The sequence below is a fragment of the Pristis pectinata genome, chromosome 6 (genome assembly GCF_009764475.1).
Source record: "Pristis pectinata isolate sPriPec2 chromosome 6, sPriPec2.1.pri, whole genome shotgun sequence".
Lineage (NCBI taxonomy): Eukaryota > Metazoa > Chordata > Chondrichthyes > Rhinopristiformes > Pristidae > Pristis > Pristis pectinata.
The window spans coordinates 72,407,397-72,429,322 of record NC_067410.1 but is presented as its reverse complement, the minus strand read 5'-3'; the positions used below and the strand labels follow the sequence as shown (position 1 = coordinate 72,429,322).

Sequence of the window (21,926 nt, the reverse complement as noted above, 5' to 3'; positions counted from 1 at the left end):
CAACTGGAAATAAAAATCTGTTTTTTTTAATCTATTGGGTAATCACCCTACAACCAGTCATAATTTGATGGTGACTTTTATATGTTAGCAGTAAAAGGGGAACAAATGAAAGGTAATTAGTGCTTCTTACCAACAGAATATTATGGCAGCATGGAAGAACTTCTGTTACAATTTTAGTCTTAACGCAGAACTTAGAGAATTCGCACTGTTCAACAAACTGTGAGAGAGAAAAAAATAACAAAAATGCCTTTTTTAATTAAATTTCTTCTGGGATATAGAAGAAACTTTAAAATATATTCATTGTGATCTGTAGTTTTTAAATGTATCTGATTTTCCAACAAATAATTTTAAGACATTTCCTCTAGAGTTTTGAGAATTTAGATCTCCTATATTTCAGTAATTGCATATTAAATGCCTTTTATCTCTTATATCCTACTGCATTAAAAATTTTCTGGCTTTGTAATTTCTTGAAATTAAATATTTGCATTTAAATGCTTAGTTCACTTCTAATCATGTTTCTTCTTGAACCATTTTTAATGGCAAAATTAAATCAAATTTCAAATATATTTTAAATTAGTGTATGTTTTAAAATAACCTCTGAAGAAATTTTATTTGGATATATTAAGTGTAAAGAAAAGGAAACTTGTCATCTTTACCCAGTCTGACCCAAATGTGATTCTTAGCTGCTCTCTTAAATGACATAGCAAACTGCTTGCTTTATATTTTTAACCAAAAAATGCCAAACTTGCTAGCAATGCCTAAATCCCAAGAATTAATAATAAATTCTTTTCACAGGAAATTTAAAAACTTTTTAAACACATATGGCTACCAAAATCCAAATAAAGTGTTGCAAATGTTTATGTTGCAATTAGTATCTATTATTTATTATTGCATTTACTTGTTTTAAGGTGACATTGACTATCACACACAAATATTTCTGATACCTGTTTTTCAATATATATTTGATATTGATTTCTCTGCAGATTTTATGTCTTTTCATTGATTAATGTTTCACAGAGTAAAGGCTGCAATGATATACCAGTTCAGTTAACATGAGTGGTTAAAATCATTTTCACTGGTGCACAAAGTGGGCTGCAGCAGATTGGCCACAAATTACACAGAAATTTTGATTTTCCCTGCCATTGAAGTCAAAGGATAGGGAAGTCAGGCAGGGTATAAAATGGGCAGTCTGCCCACTGTCAACAGTTTTGTGCCCAAGCTGTCATTGAGTTTTCTCTGTAATGGAAAGGAAAGTCAGATGGGGTGTGTATCAGCACTAATGGCAGCTTTAAGTACTCCTCAAAGATGAATTTCATCCCCACAGAAATCTGTGCAGTGAATCCTGTCATCTCAACCAACATTGTCCTTTTCCAAAACAAAAATTCATCAATCCAGGAATATCACATTTAGTTGATTACCTGGCATTTATCCTTGGAGACCCTGCAAGTCACAAAGATGCAATTACAACTATTAACACTGATATTAATTATTAGCTGCCTGCTATTTCATATTATTAAGTCAATTAAATAACTGATTTTGAACATTTTTGTCCTTTCTCAATTGCCATTTTTCTGCTGTGACAAGCATTAATAATGTACTTCACACTTCTCCCTCCCTGATTATTTTTCCAGTGACGTTTACTTTTGTGTGATGTTGTTCTCTCTTCCCCATTTTATTTCCTTTACAAATGCATTAATCAGTTTTTTTTTCCTATTTTGGCATAATGGCAGTGCAGATGGTGCAGCTGCTTCACATCTTCAATGATCCTTGTTAAATTCTGACCTCTAGTGCTGTCTGTGTGGGGTCTGCATGTTCCCCCTGTGAGTATATGGGTTTCATTTAATTTCCTCCCATGTCCCAAGGACCTGCTGGTTGTTAGGTGAACTGGCTACTGCAAAATAACCTCAAGTGGGGTAATTTACAGTAGCTAATTAACATGGGGTATCCATTGCACATCAGCTACCGCATGGGGTTCACAGAGCAAAGTATTGATCCAGGGAAGGAAGACAAAGATGACTGAAGACAAGCACTGCTGTATGGGCATTATTGCTTACACATAGGTATGCATATGTATAGGTGCCACTCCATACATGCGCACTCACTCACTCACACGTTGCAGGCTCAGAATAGGAACCTTGTTTCTCAGCTTCCCCCCCCCCCCCCCACCTTTCTCCGCCCCTTCACCCATCCTCTGGCTCTCATTCTCGACCTTTGGTCTCCTTCAGCAAATCTGGTCCCCAGTAAATCCGGTCCCCAGCAAATCCAATTTCATCACTCTTTTGTGCAGTGCATTGCAAATCACAGAGTTGCAGGCACGGTAGTGTAGCGGTTAGCGTAATGCTATTACAGCACCAGCGACCCAGGTTCAATTCTGGCTGCTGTCTGTAAGTTCTCTCTGTGTCTGTGTGGGTTTCCTCTGGGTGCTCTGGTTTCCTCCCACATTCCAAAGACGTACGGGTTAGGAGGTTGTGGGCATGCTACGTTGGCGCCAGAAGTGTGGCGACACTTGTGGGCTGTCCCCAGAACACTCTGCGCAAAAAATGTATTTCACTGTGTGCTTCGATGTACATGTGACTAATAAAGAAATCTTATCTCATCTTATCTCCTTGGCAGAATTATCAGTGCAGTCAATGGAACAAGTTAAAAGAAGGATTAGCAAACGGGTCATATAATAGGAGATTGCTGGAGTGGTACCAGTTAAGAAGGACTTCAGTTCAGTCGATACGCTAGAGAAAGTGGGATTGTCTGCCTTAGAGCAGAGAAAATTAAGCAGAAATGTAGCAGAAGAGATTACAATTATGAATGTTTTAATATAATGGAGGAAGTGATTTCACTGATACAGAGATTTTATAGATTTAAGATAAATGGCATATGAAAGCCTAAGTGCAAATGAATGTTTTAATATAACGGAGAAAGTGATTTCACTGATACAGAGATTTTATAGATTTAAGATAAATGGCATATGAAAGCCTAAGTGCAAAATGAAGGTACTTTCATGGAGTCATACCGCATGGAAATAGGTCCTTCGGCCCATCAAGACCATGCCGACCATCAAGCACTCATTTACACGATTGCCATATGACCACTGCTTTCCCCCAGACTCTACCACTCATCCAAATAGTACAGTGGTACAGCTAGTAAACAGGTGCCTCACAGTTCCAGCAACCTAGACTCAGTCCTGATCTTTGCTGTCTTTGTGGAACAGGCTGGTTCTCCCTGTGGGTTTCCTCTGGATGCTCCAGTTACCTCCCACATCTCATAGGTGTGTGCAGGTTGGTGGATTAGTTGCCACTGTAAATTATCCCAGTATTTATATGAGTGGTAGAGTCTGGGGGGAAGCGGTGGTCATATGGAAATCAGTGTAAATGAGTGCTTGATGGTCAGCATGGTCTTGATGGGCCAAAGGACCTATTTCTGTGCTGTATGACTCCATGAAAGTACCTTCATTTTGCACTTAGGCTTTCATATGCCATTTATCTTAAATCTATAAAATCTCTGTATCAGTGAAATCACTTTCTCCGTTATATTAAAACGTTCATAATTGTAATCTCTTCTGCTACATTTCTGCTTAATTTTCTCTGCTCTAAGGAAGACAATCCTACTTTCTCTAGTGTATCGACTGAACTGAAGTCCTTCTTCACTGGTACCATTCCAGCAATCTCCTATTATATGACCCATTTGCTAATCCTTCTTTTAACTTGTTCCATCGACAGGAAGTCTGCAGTTAGATTTCATCTTTTTGAAATACAGCCAAACGTGTCTCATTTTATTGTTGTTATATTTTAATCCCAATTAATTACAACTGTTGTTAGTGCTTTTGCTTGTGAAATATGTTGAATTCATTCTTAAACATTCTCCCTAATTGCCTTTTGAACAGTTGTCTAATAAATACAATTTGCCTAGATCAAATTTTTTTCGATATTTACAGATCAGAGATTTTTTAAAAGTTATTTTGCCTACTTTTCTGATACCACATAAAATTGAAATTACAGAAAAAATTTTAGGTTTTAATCCTTATCAGAAGGGCTTGATAGCAATGATTTATGATCTGATTATGAAAATACATCTAGAGACACTTGATAAAATTAAGAATGAATGGGAAAGAGAACTCCAGATACTTTTACCTATAGAGACATAGAAGAAAATTCTCCAATTAGTTAATACATCTTCAATGTGTGCCAGACACTCTTTGATACAGTTTAAGGTGGTTCACAGGACCCATATGTCTAAGGATAAGTTAGCCCATTTTTATCACCATATAAATCCTATATGTGACAGATGTAATTCGGAGGTGGCTTCCCTGGCACATATGTTTTGGTCCTGCCCTCTTTTGGAAAAATATTGGAAAGACATTTTTAATATTATTTCAATTGTATTGAATATTGATTTACAACCTCATCCTATTACTGCAATTTTTGGGTTACCAATGATGGATTCTGGCCACTTATCCACTTCAGCTTGTCATGTGATTGCATTTGTTATATTAGTGGCCAAGAGATCCATTCTATTTAAATGGAAGGATCCTATACCTCCTATCACATTTCAATGGTTTTCTCAAACTATAACATGTTTAAACTTAGAAAAAATTAGGAGTGGTACTGTTGATTCTTTGCTGAAACTTGAGGAAGTTTGGACTGCATTCATTCAGTATTTCCATATGATGTAAGCAGACCTTTGTCAGATCCCTTTCAGTCACCTTTAAATATAGAGGAGCAGAGCTAATGACATAATTTTTTTTAATGGAAGAAATAACAGTCCAGCTTTTTTTTTTGAAGTTTTTGGTTTGCTTTTGTTTACTTTTTTTAAATTTTGAGGTTCTCTTTTCATATAATTAAATTTCTTTTCAAATTCTTTTGTATCATGTCCACTTAGTACGAGATTGGGAGGTTCAGATTATATATTTTACTCCCTGTGAGTGTATATGTCAACTGTTATTATTGTTATCCCGATCTCTTTGCACCATGTGTATAATCACTATTGTAATGTATATTAATTTGAAATTTAATTTGAAATTTAATAAAAGGATTGAAAAAGAAACATTCTCCCTTTTGCTTTAAATGTGGTTATAAAATATACTCAATACATATATAAATTCACCTCACCTATATTATGGATTACAAAAGCTCTGTTACACTGCTTGCAGACCTAAAGAAAGTGGACATTTTTCTTAATATTCCCTCTTAACTTCAGAAATGCTCTGTCCTAAGATGCAAGCTCTGATACTGCAAACACACCTTTAGCACAGAACTGTTTTGTCATGAAGCTCAGAGTAAGAAATTTAATTATATGAAAAGAGAACCTCAAAATTTAAAAAAAGTAAACAAAAGCAAACCAAAAACTTCAAAAAAAAAGCTGGACTGTTATTTCTTCGGTTAAAAAAAATTATGTCATTAGCTCTGCTCCTCTATATTCAAAGGTGACTGAAAGGGATCTGAAAAAGGTCTGCTTACATCATATGGAAATACTGAATGAATGCAGTCCAAACTTCCTCAAGTTTCAGCAAAGAATCAACAGTACCACTCCTAATTTTTTCTAAGTTTAAACATGGAATGCGCTGCGGGGGGATGCATCATTCAGATATCAGTCTTATACTTTAACTTCCAAGTACATAACTTGTGGTCTCTGGCCCATGACACTCAAAGCAGAGAAGCATTCAGTCTGTTAGCTGTACAATCATTGTCAATTCCCTACAAAATCTTGAATGTCTCACAAGTAAGTTTCTCATAAAATAAGCATGACTTTGTTAATCTTTCTTACATTTTAAATTCCTAATGCCTAGAATCATTTCTGCTGCTTGCTCCAGCACTCTCTCAAGGACAATGGTATTATTTTCCTAAGATTAGATGATTGAATTTTGTGATTTCCATTCACTTTACACTATTCAATCCCATCAAGGAGGAAGATACCATGGCATAGCACCTGACACTGCAAAGCACCGAAAGGCTGAGGAGACAAGGTTAGTGAGGCACTCCTCATACGAAAGGGCACCTGCGATGTGGGATGCAGTAGATGCATTGAAAAAAGAAAAAGATAGGATTATCTGGCCACATTTAAACAGGAGCCTTGCAGTAACTGCCATGAATAATTATTATTGCTTAATCAGCCTTTTTTTTGTTCTTAGGTGAACTAGATCTACTCACTTTCTTTTATGTATCTCAATCTTTTCACTCCCCAGAAATCCATCCAAACTTATGCCAATTACAGTTCTTTTGAGGTTAATCCACTGCCCCATGGATGAAAGCATTTTCCTTGTAGGCATCACTGTGAATGTAGTAGGATAAAACCATAGTCAAGGCAGCATTCAAAATCTTAAGTGACTAAGCAAGAGTGCTAAACTACATCAGGCAGATAGTCAAAGATAATGTGGGTATTACTGGAGGTGTGATGTAACTGTCTAAACTCAGACATTAATATGCCTCCAATAAGATCAGTAATTTCTAAATGTATTTAAAAGCCATGTTTAATATAAGATCAAACATAAATATATTAAAACTCTGTACCCATGTAATATCTACTAAAGCTTGTATCTTATTTTTGGGTTAGGCCTTCATATTATATGCTTCTATCCTGACCCTAACAAAAGTGCCGCAATAAACTTGAAATACTGCATCACTCTAGAGTATATTTTCTTGACAGTGTTCCATGTCTTCAGTACATGTTGCAGTCTGTTTTGATGTTAGTAATATTGAGGTTAGACGACCGAATCAGAATCAGGTTTATTATCACTGACATGTTGTGAAATGTGCTGTTTTGTGGCAGCAGTACAGTGCAAGATATAAAAATTACTATAAATTACAAAAATAAATAAATTGTGCTAAAGAGGAATAATGAGGTAGTGTTCATTGTTCATGGACCATTCAGAAATCTAATGGCAGAGGGGAAGAAGCTGTTCCTGAGTGTAGGTCTTCAGGCTCCTGTACTTCCTCCCCGATGGCAGTAACATGAAGAGGGCATGTCCCGGGTGGTGAGGGTCCTTAATGATGGCTTTTAATCCAGAGAATATGTTTGTATATCACACTGACAATTTGAGAACTTTAGTTCCTTTTTTAAAAGTCTTGAACTAAAATTTGCTATGAACAAACGTAGCCATGAAAATGTAAGATCATTATAAAATCAAACTTCACAACGGGGTCAGTGTAGGATTGGGGTAAATGAATGCCTAATGATTGGCACAGACTCTATGGGCTGGTGGGCCTGCTTTCTAGCTGTATGGCTAATTGATTCTGTATTTTCTTTGTGTGTGTGTGTGTGTGTGGGGGGGGGGGGGGGGGGGGGTTCCTGACCCATTTAGTGCATTGCATATGATCCCTGTCCAGGTATTAGATCTTTAACTGCTCGTCAACTGCCCCAGCATGGTTGTATGAAAGTAGGGATGATATTGCAAATGTCAGCCATTCCAGTAATCGTCACATCCCGAAAATTAGTGAAGGAAAGACTGCCATAGTCCAACAAAAACACCCAAATGTCATATGTTTATATTCACATTATATAAAGAAATAACATTAAGTGGGGACTGAATTAGGTCCATGTAACTTGGATTAACTGTCCGCCAGTTTCTAACCGCACTTCATATGCGGACTGCGCTTAGTCTTGATTCGCCATCTGCAATGCTGTGTGCGAAAAGAGATCAATCTTGCTTTTAATTCAAGCCCAGCACATACAAGGTGCCAGACGTACCTTTTAAATGAAAGAAATGGTCACTTCATGCAGTTTTTTTTGTTTCGTGCCCAGCTGAAAGTTTTCAAGTACCTGACAATCTCCAATTAACAACCGCCCGCCAAGAGTCTTGGATATACAACTAAACATGGTGAACATACAGGGACGGGCCAACTCAAAGACGGCTCCTTAGCAGGAGGATTTGTCTCCTGTGTTAATTCCCCTGCAGTTGAGAGTAACTTGAAGTGCAGTTCGGGCGGCAAGTTGACTGAAGACACTCGCACGAATGGAGAAAGTAGTTTGGAGGAGGTTGCTCGAAACTAGTTGATGTGGTGCCCCCTGGTGCCCAGCGGGCTGAGCAGCCCGGCTCATTGATCAGGCACTTCTGTTTCAACTTGAGAATACTGAGTTAAATTTGTTGATCTACAAATAGAAACCTCAGCTGAACGTTGGACTGAAAAACAGACAGTATCCAGCATTTGGTCCAAATACATTTCGAGTTGTTATTCCTAAGTGCAGCATTACAAAAATACTTAAAAACTAATGGATTTACCCATTCCAAAACATGTCGCCTGACAGTAACGAGGTCTAAACGTCGATGCCGACCGCTGGTGTAATATCTGCACTGGAGACATTGCACGCCGGCTTATCACACAGAAGGATATCTTTTGGCTCATTATGATTGTGTCGACTCTTAGGTAGGATGATCCGTTTAGTCTCCGTCCCCTAACCCTGATACATTTATCTCTTCAAGTATTCATCCACATTCCTGCTCAAAGATACAACCGAATCTGCTTCCATTGTCCACTCAAACAGTGCACTCTGGATCACAGCTACTCGCTGCTTTAAAAACATTTCTCATCTCCCGCAGGTACTTTCGTCAATTGTCTTGAAACTCTGTCCTTTGGTTACCAACCCTCCTCCCAGTGGAAACAGATTGTTTGGAAATGATCGTAATAAACCACCTCCAAAAACTTAGGAGCACAAAATGATTGAACTGACAACAATCTAATACTTTCACAAATCACATAAGTGTATATACTGTTAGTTTTATCTTAGCCAAAAGAAAAAAAAAAGAAATCCTGGGAAATTAAAGCACATTTTTGAAGGAAAACAAATTAAAGTTTGATTGCTGTTATTGCATATTTGACTTTATATAATTTTCTATTTACTGCGCCCGGGAGCAAAGTCAGGCATTCGGATGAACAGATGTATGGTAAACGCCTGCTGTTCTTAATTCTTCGATTTGATTCAAATCATTCTTCAGTTTATATACGTCCTTTATTAGACGGGAAGCAACTAAACGCCAGGACATACGTAGTTATAACATTGTTGAAATGTATCCCTTTATCGACACAGTCTCAGTAAGAAAGCAACAAAGGTAAACACAAATTGCCCATTCTCTCTTAAAAATAACCTGTCCGCGTGTAGGAGAGCAGCAGTTTGAAAATATTCCTTCATCTTCGTGCGATCGAGAGATATCATCAGTTTATACAAAATACTTGATTTCAAACACCCTGAAACAATTAACATTGTTCTAATAAAAACATCGCGTTCGTCTTCCAGAGTCGTGTGTGTGTGTGTTTTAATAACAAACGGAAAATGGATGAATAATTGAGTAGAATTAACGTCTTTTAGTTTAACAACCAAAATATCGATTTTTGCCATCAACACAATCGCCGGATTTCTGAGAATAAAACCAGCGCATATTTTCCTGTTTAAATAGATTTGAAAACAAACATGACTGACCCCTGCATACCTAGCCAACTGTGGGGGTTGGGTGAGGTGGGTCTTGATGTGGAAGTTCCGAGGTTGGAAGTGTGTTATTTAGATTTTAAAACTGTTTATAAACCTAGAGGAATGTCAGGACCGAGATAGCATAAGGCTGATGAAATCTAACAGAGTAGACAAGCTAAGAAAAGTTCTGACCACAGCCTGGATCATCCAAAATATTTAGTCGCTCATTTCTATTTCAGACATACATATCCAGTCTTTTCTATTTTGACTTATTGATGACAATTATTTACAAGGGCTTTTCTTGAAATAATCATAAACAACTATGTGTCAGTGATCAAATGGAAGCAGGTCAATGAGCGTGTTTTACTCAGACCGTGACAGCGACGAACACTTCTTTCGAGGCACAAGAGACTGCAGACGCTGGAATCTGCAGCAACAAACATGCTGGAGGAAATCAGCGGGTCGTGCAGCATCTGTGGAGAGAAGTGGACAGTCGACGTTTCGGTTCGAGATCCTTGAATGTGCAGATGAAGGGTCTCGACCCGAAACGTCGACTGGTCATTTCCCTCCACAGATGCTGCCTGACTGACCCCGAAGTTGGAGATGATCTCGAGTGCACTACTTTGCTGGATCTCACAGCCAGTGACAGAAAACAGAGATTACACAATTTGGAAAGCAATTCATTTTCCCTGCAAATTAATCCTTAATATGGAATTAATGTAATTGAAAGACAGTCGATGATGGGGAAGGTGCCAAGGACTAAGAGAAGCACTTAAGAGATAAATGGCTCAACACAGTGAAGAACGGCCCGCATTATTGGATTCACCAGCTTTCATTGGAGCTCCTGTTTGCGTCTTATTTTTGAACTGGTGTTGAAAAGACTTGCTTTATATTCTGATTCAAATGATCCTGACAACTGAGAACATTTTAATCACGTGGGGTCACCTTTAAACTTCGAGTTCTCAGAACTGCACTTGAACTTTCACTACTTCAACGATGACTTACTGTAGAAAAAAAACCTTATGTCGACAAAGACGGCGTGTCATCAATAGCCGTTATCTTTTCATAAGACCTTGCTCGCCGTGAATAATCTATGGACTTTTTGCTTAGTTTTAATAGTTTAAAAAATGCAATCAGTGCTACTAGTGGCTTTGCTTCTGCTAACGGCCGAAAGTAGTACTCCCAGATTCGTGATATCAGGACAACCATTTGTACTGATAATTCATAGCCTTCGTGATATTTTGGAATAAAACATTTAAAGATAAAAATGGTGGCAATGAGTCACTGATTCCTTTTTTAGTTGAGGGTTGTTATTGCAACAAGTAGTTTTCAAACAGGACGGGCTTTGAGATGGACAGAAGTGATTACCGGAGACAAGGTCCAGCCTGCGTGCAATGCCACAAATGTCCTAAAGGGAGCGATGTTGCACCAACTTTTCCAAACTGCTCACGGTTGGTTTAATGTAAATGATGTGTCCTCCAAGTAACCTTTTGTGCGGGGCATGTGTGAATTACACACACAGACGGCAGAAAGTTATGATTTTGCTGCAAGACGTCCTTTCTCACAAATGAATTCAATAATTATTTTTTAAAAAAAGAGACAGATGCTAATTTAGAAAGGAATCAAAGTTCAAAAACCGGTAGGGACTAAAAGGTTTTAATCTTATTAGTCCTAATAGTCTAGAAAGGGCATGCAGAATTTAGAGTTACAAAACAACCAGTAAATTCGTCTTGCTTTCAATACTAGAACTGCCACTAGCTTTCATTTGTAAAAGATGCAGGGTTAGTGGTGAATTGCAAGGTAAATTATCAATCACTACCGCAATGGACACAGTTGAATGCCCAATGTTAAACCATGAAAATCTGAGGGAATGATGAGAGAGTAGAGTAAAATTTATTTATCATCCGAAGACAACAAAATACTTTTCTGTAAAAGATATATTTCTGTTGATTGAGTGGAAATTTGTTAAAAAAAAAACAACTGTCAATTTGTTTGTGAGACGGAGGAATCTATAATTAATCTGAAATAGAGATTAGCATTTGGACTATAATGTATTGCAAGTAGTCTTTTTATATCTGATGTAGCTATTTACCACGTTAATTGTAAGAGGCAAAATCGATCGCATATCAAAATTACGATTATCCAAGTAAAATATACGCAACGAACACTAAGGTAAATTCATTTTCAGAAGTAAATTAGAATTGACGCAAAAACGTCTGTACAAGTTGAGAGCCAGGCTGGCAAAATGACCCTCGGGAGGGCTAAAACTTACTCTGCATTAGATGAAAGGTCAAACCCGAGTATAACTAACTTTAGCGAAGCTATTTCTTAAGCGTCTTCACATTTCAGAGATACAGTGCCAATTTGAGAATACAACCAAAATGAAAATCAACGCGGCATTTAACATTTTACTGATGGCTGTTCAAGAACACTGAATTGTTGTAAGACCGCCGCTCGTATTATTACAGAACAATATAAAAGAGAAAAAGATGATGACCATCAGGGGAAATGGCATTTGTGCATTCCTCCTCATCTTATTCTCTATGTTTATCCTAATTAAGTCGGCATTTTCCTTCTGTGCCAGACTGAAGTATGGTAAATCATAAAAAACAGTTCCAGTCAAGGTCTCAGATCCCAACTGACCCACGTTTGTATCAGTAAATCGAACAATTTATTGTTTTCAAATCAAGCATCGTATGTTCAGAAGCAGCCATTATAGCGGGCTGTTTAAGAAACAATTCTGAATGTATCAGGAACAAATTACGCCTTTTTAATCGCCCGGATTCAGTGCTTGCATTATGACGCACACGCAGTTGAAATAAATGTTATATACGTTAAACAATAATAATTATAATTATGTTAAATGCTCACATCGTGAGAATTCTGAATCACTGGAGTCTTGGAAACCCGAAGATGCACCAGCTACCATGTGTCCTCACCTGGGAACAGGTGGTGTTAATATTTTCACCCACGACAGAGTGCTTAGCAAAAGTTGAAAAGTGGCTACTAATTACAAAAAAAAGTCTCAAATGAGCTCCTTAAGATAGTGCCTACATTCAACTATTGCCCTGAATAAATAAACAAACCGCAAAAGAATGGCTTCCTGCTTAAAAATATCAGTCGCAATGACCTTCCCTGAAATTAAATAGTGCCTAAAACTTAAAGGAAATGTTCTAAAATTAGTGTGTGAAATAATAATGCTTACTTAAAAGGTCCTTTGCTTACATATACACAACCTGCATACATAGAGCAATTGGTTTTTAAAACACGCATTATTATGACAAGTTAATTTTAGAAATTGACTGTACACTCGGTGATAAGTAGGTGTTTCTAAAAATCGCACGACTCAGAAATGGAGGCCGTTTTGCATAAATAACCTTCGTCTCCCAGTGCTAATCAGACTGACTTCAATCTCTCCTATAGAATCATTGCTCAAGATCTCAGAAAATTGATCGCTTAGCCTTCGCTTTTATCAGTCAGCACTGGAGTGCTGTTTAAAAATATTTAAATATTTTAAAACACGTATTATTAAAAATATTGCACTTGTTCATTCGAGTAGTATGTCAAATGCACACAAATCCGAAATATAATTGAACAAACATGTTTATACTTTATAGAATTCTTTTGGTTAAGGAGGCATAGAATCTACCGAGAAGATGGTTGGTGAGATAAGATGGAATATTATTATATAATGTCTGTGCTCAAATAGCGTAATTTTAATCTGGAGTGAGTTATAAGAATTAATGTTAAAATCAATGAACTATATTTCTGGCCTTTCGCATTCTGCATATGGACATCATGTACCAAACGCCAGGACTCTTCAGCAAAAAGGTCTCCTGACAAACGTAAACCAACATTGTGCTTGGAATGGAACGGCGCTTATCTTTGTTCAAGATTATTTGCAAAATAAGCAACATGAGAGTGAGACACTGAAAAAAAATGTACCTATTTACTTTATAAAAAAACATCCCCTGTCGTTGATCTGAAATATTTGCCCAAAACCTCTGATTTCTATCTCTCTCAGGTGGATTTACAGATGATAACAAACGGTGGCTGGGACCAGACGCTGGAGTTGTGAGCTATCCTATCTATTTGGTTTCATCAGCAAAAAGAGGACTCAGGGATAAAGACAAAACGACTTTAAGACCGTTGTTTTCTTGTAAGCCGATACGTTGGAAATCAATTTCTATTCTTGAAAGTTATAGAAGTGTTATGGCAACATTGGACTATATGTTACTCAGTAGTGCTTAAGTACGTGTGTTCTTATACGTGATTTTGTTAACCATTTTTCAGCTGTATCCCTGAAGTGTTAAATTCATTTCTCAACTGTTGCACACTAAGATATTGCCACAACACCCAGTAAAAACATGGAATAGCTGTGAGTTATTTTACTATAATTATGATAAGACACGGTAGGCAAATCGTATATTTTCATTGTACGGACAAAAGTGAATACGAAGTAACAAACAGCAATCACAGTGATACCTGCCAAGTTGAGATACCATAGGGGAATAATTAAAGATAACCCATCTTTCACCAACACTTTTTTGGGGGCGGGGTGATCTCCAAAAGCTTTCGAAAGTTTACCCGTCGCGGGTTATTAATTATTGTAGCAGTTTGCTGATTAGACCAAACCCTTCGGGGAGATGGTTCTTTGGGGGCGGGGAAAACCATAACAAAATTCTCCAAATTGCCGACTCAGGAAAAGGATGTGAGCGAGTAAAGATCCTTAAATTGTCATGTGTCAAAACATTCACAATTCACCGTGAAAACAAAAATCAGCTTTTCCATCAGCTGCATTTTAACGACGGGGCGTCTCTTTAAATGCCTTTAACGACAGATTATTTTAATTTGTATTTACTCATATTGAGGAAACGCAGTAGTAAAGAAGGATTTTGCTTGACTTTAGTAAGGTGCGATGCTTCGGCTTTATATTTGCCTGCAGAAGAAATTGGCCCCGCTTCCAAAATATCATCGTGAACTGGAGGGTCCCCCCTCCCCCATCCCCTCCCACCCCCTTTCCCCTACACACACACATACACCTTTTACCCCAAGCAATAGGTAGATGAACAATATATGTACTACAGCGTGGCCCGCAGTCAATAGCTCTCTACAAATAAAAACAAACTGTGAAGTGCTTCATTTAAAACAAGGCAAATCAAAACGGAGTGTAATTAATTGTGATTGTTGTTTATAAAAATACTTCGAGTGGCAACAACGTTATTTTTATCCAGTCTCCTCGCTTTCTATGTGAGAAATGCAAACATTTGGGGTTGGATTTACTTTTGACATATTGACGTCAGTTATACCTGTCAAATGAGCACAATGTTACATGAGTTTTGCTCAACATTGCTTATCCCGATACTGCAATAAAGTAGAAAAATGCACACCGAGCAGCCGATACTATATATTCCAAATGCACTCAATAACTAATTTGAAAACGCCTGGCTTCCAGATATCCAATATTGTGTGATTGTTTTCGTTTAATTTTAACGCAGCACACGACGCTCCAATAGCTAGCGCACTCTGGTCAGATTCTTTATTTTCCTGGTCAGATATACTTGTTTTAACTCACCCCCTTCCCAATTTTTTGGTGGCGAGCTTTGTGTTCGGTCATTGCTGCTCCATTTATTCCATTAAAATAATCTGCTCAGATTTATTCCATTAACGGAGCAGCCGAAATAATTAAGGAAGAATGAATACATATTTTGAACCCATTTGACGGGGGAACGTTGAAATATCATAAAGTCAGCAAACAACCTTTTATATGCGGTAGTTTTCACCTGGGCCGAGTACGGGTAATAATCCTGACAGCTGCCTTTGGAATGAAAATATTTATTATGACGTGATGGCGCCAGAAGCAATGCAATTATTTCTGACAGCAGAGTTTACAAAAGAAATCAAAACTTCTTGCGACTGCCTAATAGTAAACAACTCTCGAATTGACCTGTTTCAGTCTGAGAAACAGAAGGTATGAGCGAGGAAGGAAGAAAGAAAGGAAAGAATGAAAGAACGGAGAGGGACAAAGTAAGAGACGTGAAACCAAATCATTTGATCGACGCTGCTGCAATGTCGGCCTAAAGACTTTAAACCAGCAACACAAACCACATTTTCTTTTTACCATATAAAAAAAAGTCTGGTCCGCTTATCGCTATTTCTCTGTTTCAATAGAGGCTAGAGCCCTTATTAACTAATAAAAACAAACCGCCTGGTTTAAGAGGATTTGAAAGGTTGGACCAATTAGCGGCTGTAATTTGCGCTGACTCGCCCCGTTTGTTTAGGTAACTGTGCAAAAGCTGGCCACCTGAAAGAAGAACGTCATGCTGGCACTGAGACAAATACAAACCAGCTGCCAACAGGCAATTATCGCTTCTCAATTCTTAACACAGAAGACCCCAATGCAGCAATGAGGCATAATTAAATCAGGGCATGTACAGTTTTCGACTATTGGACTGAAGGGTTATTTTTAAAAGTCGTTTCTGTGTACAGGTGTTAAGATTGCGAGTTTCACTTTCGCCTCCCCCCGGTAAAGTGCTGCACTGACTGCTTGTATGGGTTTATTTTTAAACCCGGATTCGAACAATGGCCGAGCTGACAGATTGGTGCATCCGTCAAAAATTGCGGTTTCCATCGCACCGTCTCCGGCTCTCTCAGGACAGGGAACTGTGCATTCTTAGCTGCCATCGGAAACGATTACAGTTGATGTGTCTTCATATGTACTAGGTCAGACACGTTGCGCTCTCAATGTGATCTTTCCACCTTTTACAGTTCATTAACATGGTTCCCTAGACAGATGATTGTCTTTCTGTGCACCTCAACGTTAGTTCCCTTTGAAATTAAACAGATCATTGACTAAACGAATCGTCCGCAAAGTTATAATGCGCGTAAATGAAAACCCAGTTTTTCAAGAAACGGGCTATGAATCAGTGGATCGTTGTTATCTTACCCATATTATTAACCAATTATATAAACCGTCCTTGAGTTGCTGAGATACCTGCAAGGAACGAAGCTCACATTTTATATCCCGAACTTTGATAAAGACTGTAACGGATGAGTTATATGCTAAGTGGTTTATAGCTTTAATTCAAAGATGAAGGATGTTGAACTCTATTGGAAAATGCGTATTTTTAGGGAATACCTTATGCTGTACTGGCAATGCCAAAGTGATTTTTTGTTTCAATGTGAACAACCACCCAGTCTGAACGTCTAATTACCAAAAGATAAAACCCATTCATTTGCAATAGTAAGTGGAATTTGATCTCCATTAATCCATTGCCAATATAACGCACAGCACATGTGCGCCAATTCATTTTGACAGCTCTGTTCCCTATTCATGTATGAAAGTTTACGATCCTCTAACATTAAAAATTGTAGGAAGCGCTCCGATTGCATGATAAATTGAAAAAAAGCCTGATCTAGTTTTAACTATGAACAAGAAAAATCTTGCAGCCAATTGCAATAAGAAGGCAATGCGTTACCACAAGATATATTTACATAATCTGTCGTGACAGGTATAATGGGATAGGATTGTTAGCTAAAGAGAAGATGCGCTTCATTTGTTTTGTAAATATAGATGTTGGCTATCAAAGTCAATAAAGGAACGATCCTGCCCATAGCATTTGATGCTCAAAAACACCCGGCAGAAATCAAAGTTCAGAATGCAATAATGTAAAAATAATCTCACAATTATCTCAGTACAGCATTGAGCCAAATGCTACCACTCTATTAAACATCATTTGCTTTCCGTAGTGGAAATGCGCTAATCGACGTGGAATGGATTTTTGGAATACTGTGACAAAATTGTTTTGGGTCTGATCTACTCAAGCAAAATAATGCTGCCTACCTTGAAGATTGGTAACAGAGTAACATGCAGGCTACTAACTGCATTCTTTCCTTGTTTTTGTATGATTAACGGGTAAATAGAAATTAAACCCGAGAGTTAACAACACATCCCGTCCCTTTTGGAGATTTAAATGATTATTCACAAACTAAACTTCTCATGCCTGTCACAGTAAGAAACCGAACCCCAGCGGGTTGTAAAAAACTGAAAAATTTAAAGCTGTCAAAACGTTCTCTTTTCTTTATGGGATAACACAGAACATCCACGAACACCGCACCAAGAAACAATCAATGTGCATTGTCTCTAATCTCCTTGTGACTCCTTGATAATACAGAAACTGGAAGATTCTCATTCATTGTACTTCCACTTCTACTCAAATGTTCATCTTCAATTTTCCCGTTTGTTTAGAACTTTAAGTAAACTGAACTCCTGCCTAATCGCCAACATTTTAAAAAAAAGATATCCGATGCTCTGTGAGCGGCGGAGAAGAATATTTGCAATTAAAACTTTCTATAAACTGCTACGTTACAGTTTGACTTCATCTTCCCTGAACGCGTTTACTGGGAAATAACATAATGGACTGCATAAGCATTAATTGAAAATGTACATGCAAAATAAATCGGAGAACTTCATAAATTATTACAGCTCACAAAACTGTAATCTCAAATGCTCTTTCTCCATGGCAGTACATATAGAAATTGGGACTGTCTTTCTATCTAACGGCCCAGAAATGCAGATTTTTTTCTTTAAATGAAATGTATTTCTCCCCCCCATCTCAATGCTAGCACGGCGGTCAGCTGCGTACCAACGTACCTATTTTACAGAACAACTGCAAAAAAAATGTAAAAACTATGTGCCATTGAAAAACTAACGATGTCGACAATGATACAGCTGGTAGTGGGATTTTAATTAATACTTAACTTTTTTCCTGCATTGCTGACTATAAATACTAATTTGCACGCATATATTTTTCTGAAGTTTTGGTGTAGGGTATCTTTCTTTCATAAATAGCTATAAAATGGAGAACAATCTATCAGCCAGAGAGTACACATTCACCGACGTGAATACCATAACGAGGCCTCGGAAGGATATTGCTAAATATTTCGACTTTGCTTTGGGAAACTTTGAGATCGATTTACTGATCTGCCCAAAATCACGCTGGACGTCCAACTATAAACTGGTATCGTGTCCTATTGTCATGCAAAACTAGTCAACAAGGAGCAACCAGGAAGACTGCATGGCGTGCTAAAGGATTAAATACGAGCTGCAATTAATTCTGAACTTGAGGACATCCTGTGCATCTGAGGAAGGTATCTGTCTACACCAGCGGCAGATAAAGCACAAAGAGAACAAGGTGACTGGCGGATGGCTGTAGGTGTAGACACCCATGAAACAGCCGAGATCAAAATGGTAAAGCCCTTCAAGCACTTTGGGGAACAACCTCAACAGTCATTTACAACACAACTCATGATGTGTAAAGGATCAATTGGAAATCTGGAAACAAAAAAAATGTTGATTATTGCCCATATTTGCTACAATGGGACCTCATTGGTTTTGGTCAATAATATCAAAGAATTGTATGTTTAACACTATCCGATTATACTTCAAGAGTGAAGGTAGTTCTTGACCAATTTAAAATTAGACTCCACCGAACGATTGCATGCATATACATCTTACCCAGCTAATTTGTAAAATCAAAAATACTTATGGAACGTGTCTTCATTTATTGAATTAAATAGAATACAAGGTAAGTGTTGAGAAGAGCCATCCCATGATTGCTGCCCACTACTGTAGGAGAAACATGTTCGAAAGCGGTAAAAGCTAACCGAAGGCTCACGACAACTAATCTTGCAACGTCCGTCCCAGCCCTTCCAAAATAAAAATGTGGTCTTACTGGCTTGCGTAAAATCCACCTTCTTCAATTCTTAGTAAGTTTGGGAGGGATGTAATTTAGATGACATTTTGGATTAGGTGTTTTAATGCACAAGGCATCGGCGTTTAACGCAATCAGAACTTATTACAACACATTTTAAAGACGGGTTTGATGTAACAAATGTAGCTGGTAGTTTTGTTTTGGGTATACGAAGGAACAGAATTATAGAATTGGAATGTAATTATAAACATACCAATTCGCGGCGTTTATTTACATCAAATTACACAAATAGCCTTAACATTTGATCTGAGTTTGCGTGTTTAACTAACCTTTATAATAAAAGGCAAATAGCGGGGGGGGGGGGGGGGGGGGGGTGAGGGGCGGGTAATATGATTAAGGGGAAACTACTATAAAATAGAAAATCACAGCGGAAAAGATTTCTGAAAAATCACAACATTTAAACAGCGACCATGGAAAATAGGGGAGTTTATTAAAGGTTACAAATCTAAAGAGTACAAGTAGGAAAGTGCTATACATTTGAACTGGTCCCAAACTGCAGAGCGAGCAGAGCTACCAACACGCAGATCAGTTACAAGAGCTTTAACATTCTTTTTTCTAGAAAAAAAAACACAGGCTTATAAACTTGCTTAAAATTGTGGCAATAGTTCTAAATGGAACAATATTGGCAAGTTTAAAATTCGATTTCAGTGGGTATCACATTTAAAAAAAGACCCAGATGACAAGAAAATTAAAGACCATCATCAGGAAACATAATATTATTATTGGACAAAGTTTGGTCAGACATACTTAAAAATTAACGAATCTACAAATGTTCTTATAGTAACGAATAGTTAAAGTACATAAAAAGACAGTTCATTTCCCAAATGGGCATCCCATATTTTTTTCTTGTGTTTTAAAGATAAAAGTTCAAAACACTTACACTACCTGGTGGGGATCATCACTGTAAATATTTGGCACAATTTAAAGAGAGGTGGGGATTTGGGGCAAATCAATTATGTAATAATATCTCGCCGGTGTTTGTCTTAAATGTCTATCCTTGAGTGTAGTGCGCTGTGTTTGCTGTCGTGGTCCCAGTAGGAACAGTGCATCATGGAGAGATCAGCAGGCTGCCTGGCGCAGGGGAACTGCAGACCGGCTCCATTGCTGGAGGAAGGCGGGGGAGCCGGGCTGAGTTGTTGGGGATGGGGGTGATGATGGTGGCTCATGCCGTTATAGGAGTTCACCATGCTGGGCAGACCCATGCTCTGCACTCGGGAATAAGGGTTGTAGGACGTGTGCCCCGAAAGTCCCTTCACATTGACAGAGCCAACGTTGCCACTGGCCATTTGGCAGGAGGCATAAGACATCGGCGCAGGCGGCTGCCCAAGAGGCCAGGAATTGTTCATGAAAGTCGATTGCAAGTACTTGGGAGGGCCGATGTAGCCATAGCTGTCACTAGCGAATAAAGCCGACTTGCTGTGTTGGAAGTGGGTAGGCGGTGGTCGGAAAGGGCGCTTCATCCTCCTCCTCCTTCTATAGTTGCCCTTTTCAAACATATCTTCACAAGCCGGGTCTAGAGTCCAGTAGTTGCCCTTCCTCTCCCCGCCACCTTCTCTGGGCACTTTGATGAAACACTCGTTGAGGCTCAGGTTGTGGCGGATGCTGTTTTGCCAGCCTTTCTTGTTCTTCTCGTAGAATGGGAATTTAGTAATGATGTATTGGTAGATGCCAGAAAGAGTGAGTCGTTTCTCTGGACTTTCTCGGATAGCCATAGCAATGAGGGCCACATAAGAATAGGGAGGTTTCTGAGTCGGATCGGGTTTTTCCGCAGCCTTGTCCGGGGATGACTCATTCTTGACCCGGTCTTTGGAGCTAGCTGTGGAAGTGTTGTCAGTCATTAGAACCATGGTGTCATCTTCAGGGTGTTGGTAGGCTGCCATCGTGAAATCAAAGTCTTCCCCCTTTTCCACTCTTTTCGCAACCACAGTGCAAGTTTCTTAAACAACTGCAATACCAGCGTCTAGAATTGCAGTGCAAATTCCTTGTGGGGTTGAGTTCTCGGGTCTGTCCTCGATCCAAAGCCTTGTTCAAGTTCGTAGTCAGTTTGTTTTTTGCATTGCAAACGTAATAAATACGAATATGTTACTGTGATTGCACAGCCCAAGCTGTGGGTTTCTATCGCTTTAAGCCGTGCCCTTTTCGTCCCCTTGCCCAGAGAAAAATGCGTCGTCCTATTCGTGAATCTCTCAGCCTATGCACTCCTCTCATTAGTGAAACTGATCACATTTCCGCTTGCGTCATTCTCTCCCCCCATCAAGACCTCGCTTGCTCAAATATCGGTTACACGGCCTTAATATAAAGCCAATTATGCCTTTAAATGTTTAATATGTGGAATATTTAAATAGTTAAGAAAACAATCTTCGATAATGTTTATTTTATTCTTAGATGTACTGTCATAGTTCCATAATTCAGAGTGGCAGGAACTGTGGAGGGGACTCAACACAATTCACTGCTAGAAATCTGTGCGGGCTTCAGGATCCGCATGGAAAATCGTCATGTCTTTACGAGTACCCCAGAGTGGCAAATATATCAAGAAAATTAAGAAGTAGAAAAGACTGCATGATTTAAGAAAAAGCTAGCGCGTCTCCTGGGTATATGTAAAACGTGCACAAGTTTATCCCAGTCTCCTCATTGTATTGTTCTATATATTGTGTGTCGGACCCCAGTGCAGTTAAAACAAATCAAATCGGAAGATGAAAACCCAAGGTTCAGTTGAACATTTCATTTGCCATTTTTTTTAGTCTTCCCTGCTAATTAGAC

General features: G+C 38.4%; 1 protein-coding gene across 1 annotated transcript; it reads right to left on the bottom strand.

Annotated features, from left to right (window-relative positions):
• Positions 1-19,597: 19,597 nt before the first annotated feature.
• Positions 19,598-21,338, bottom strand: foxl2a (forkhead box L2a). The gene has a single exon (XM_052017875.1). The coding sequence runs from the start codon at positions 21,044-21,046 to the stop codon at positions 20,150-20,152; it is 897 nt and encodes a 298-aa protein (XP_051873835.1). The 5' UTR covers positions 21,047-21,338; the 3' UTR covers positions 19,598-20,149.
• Positions 21,339-21,926: the final 588 nt, after the last annotated feature.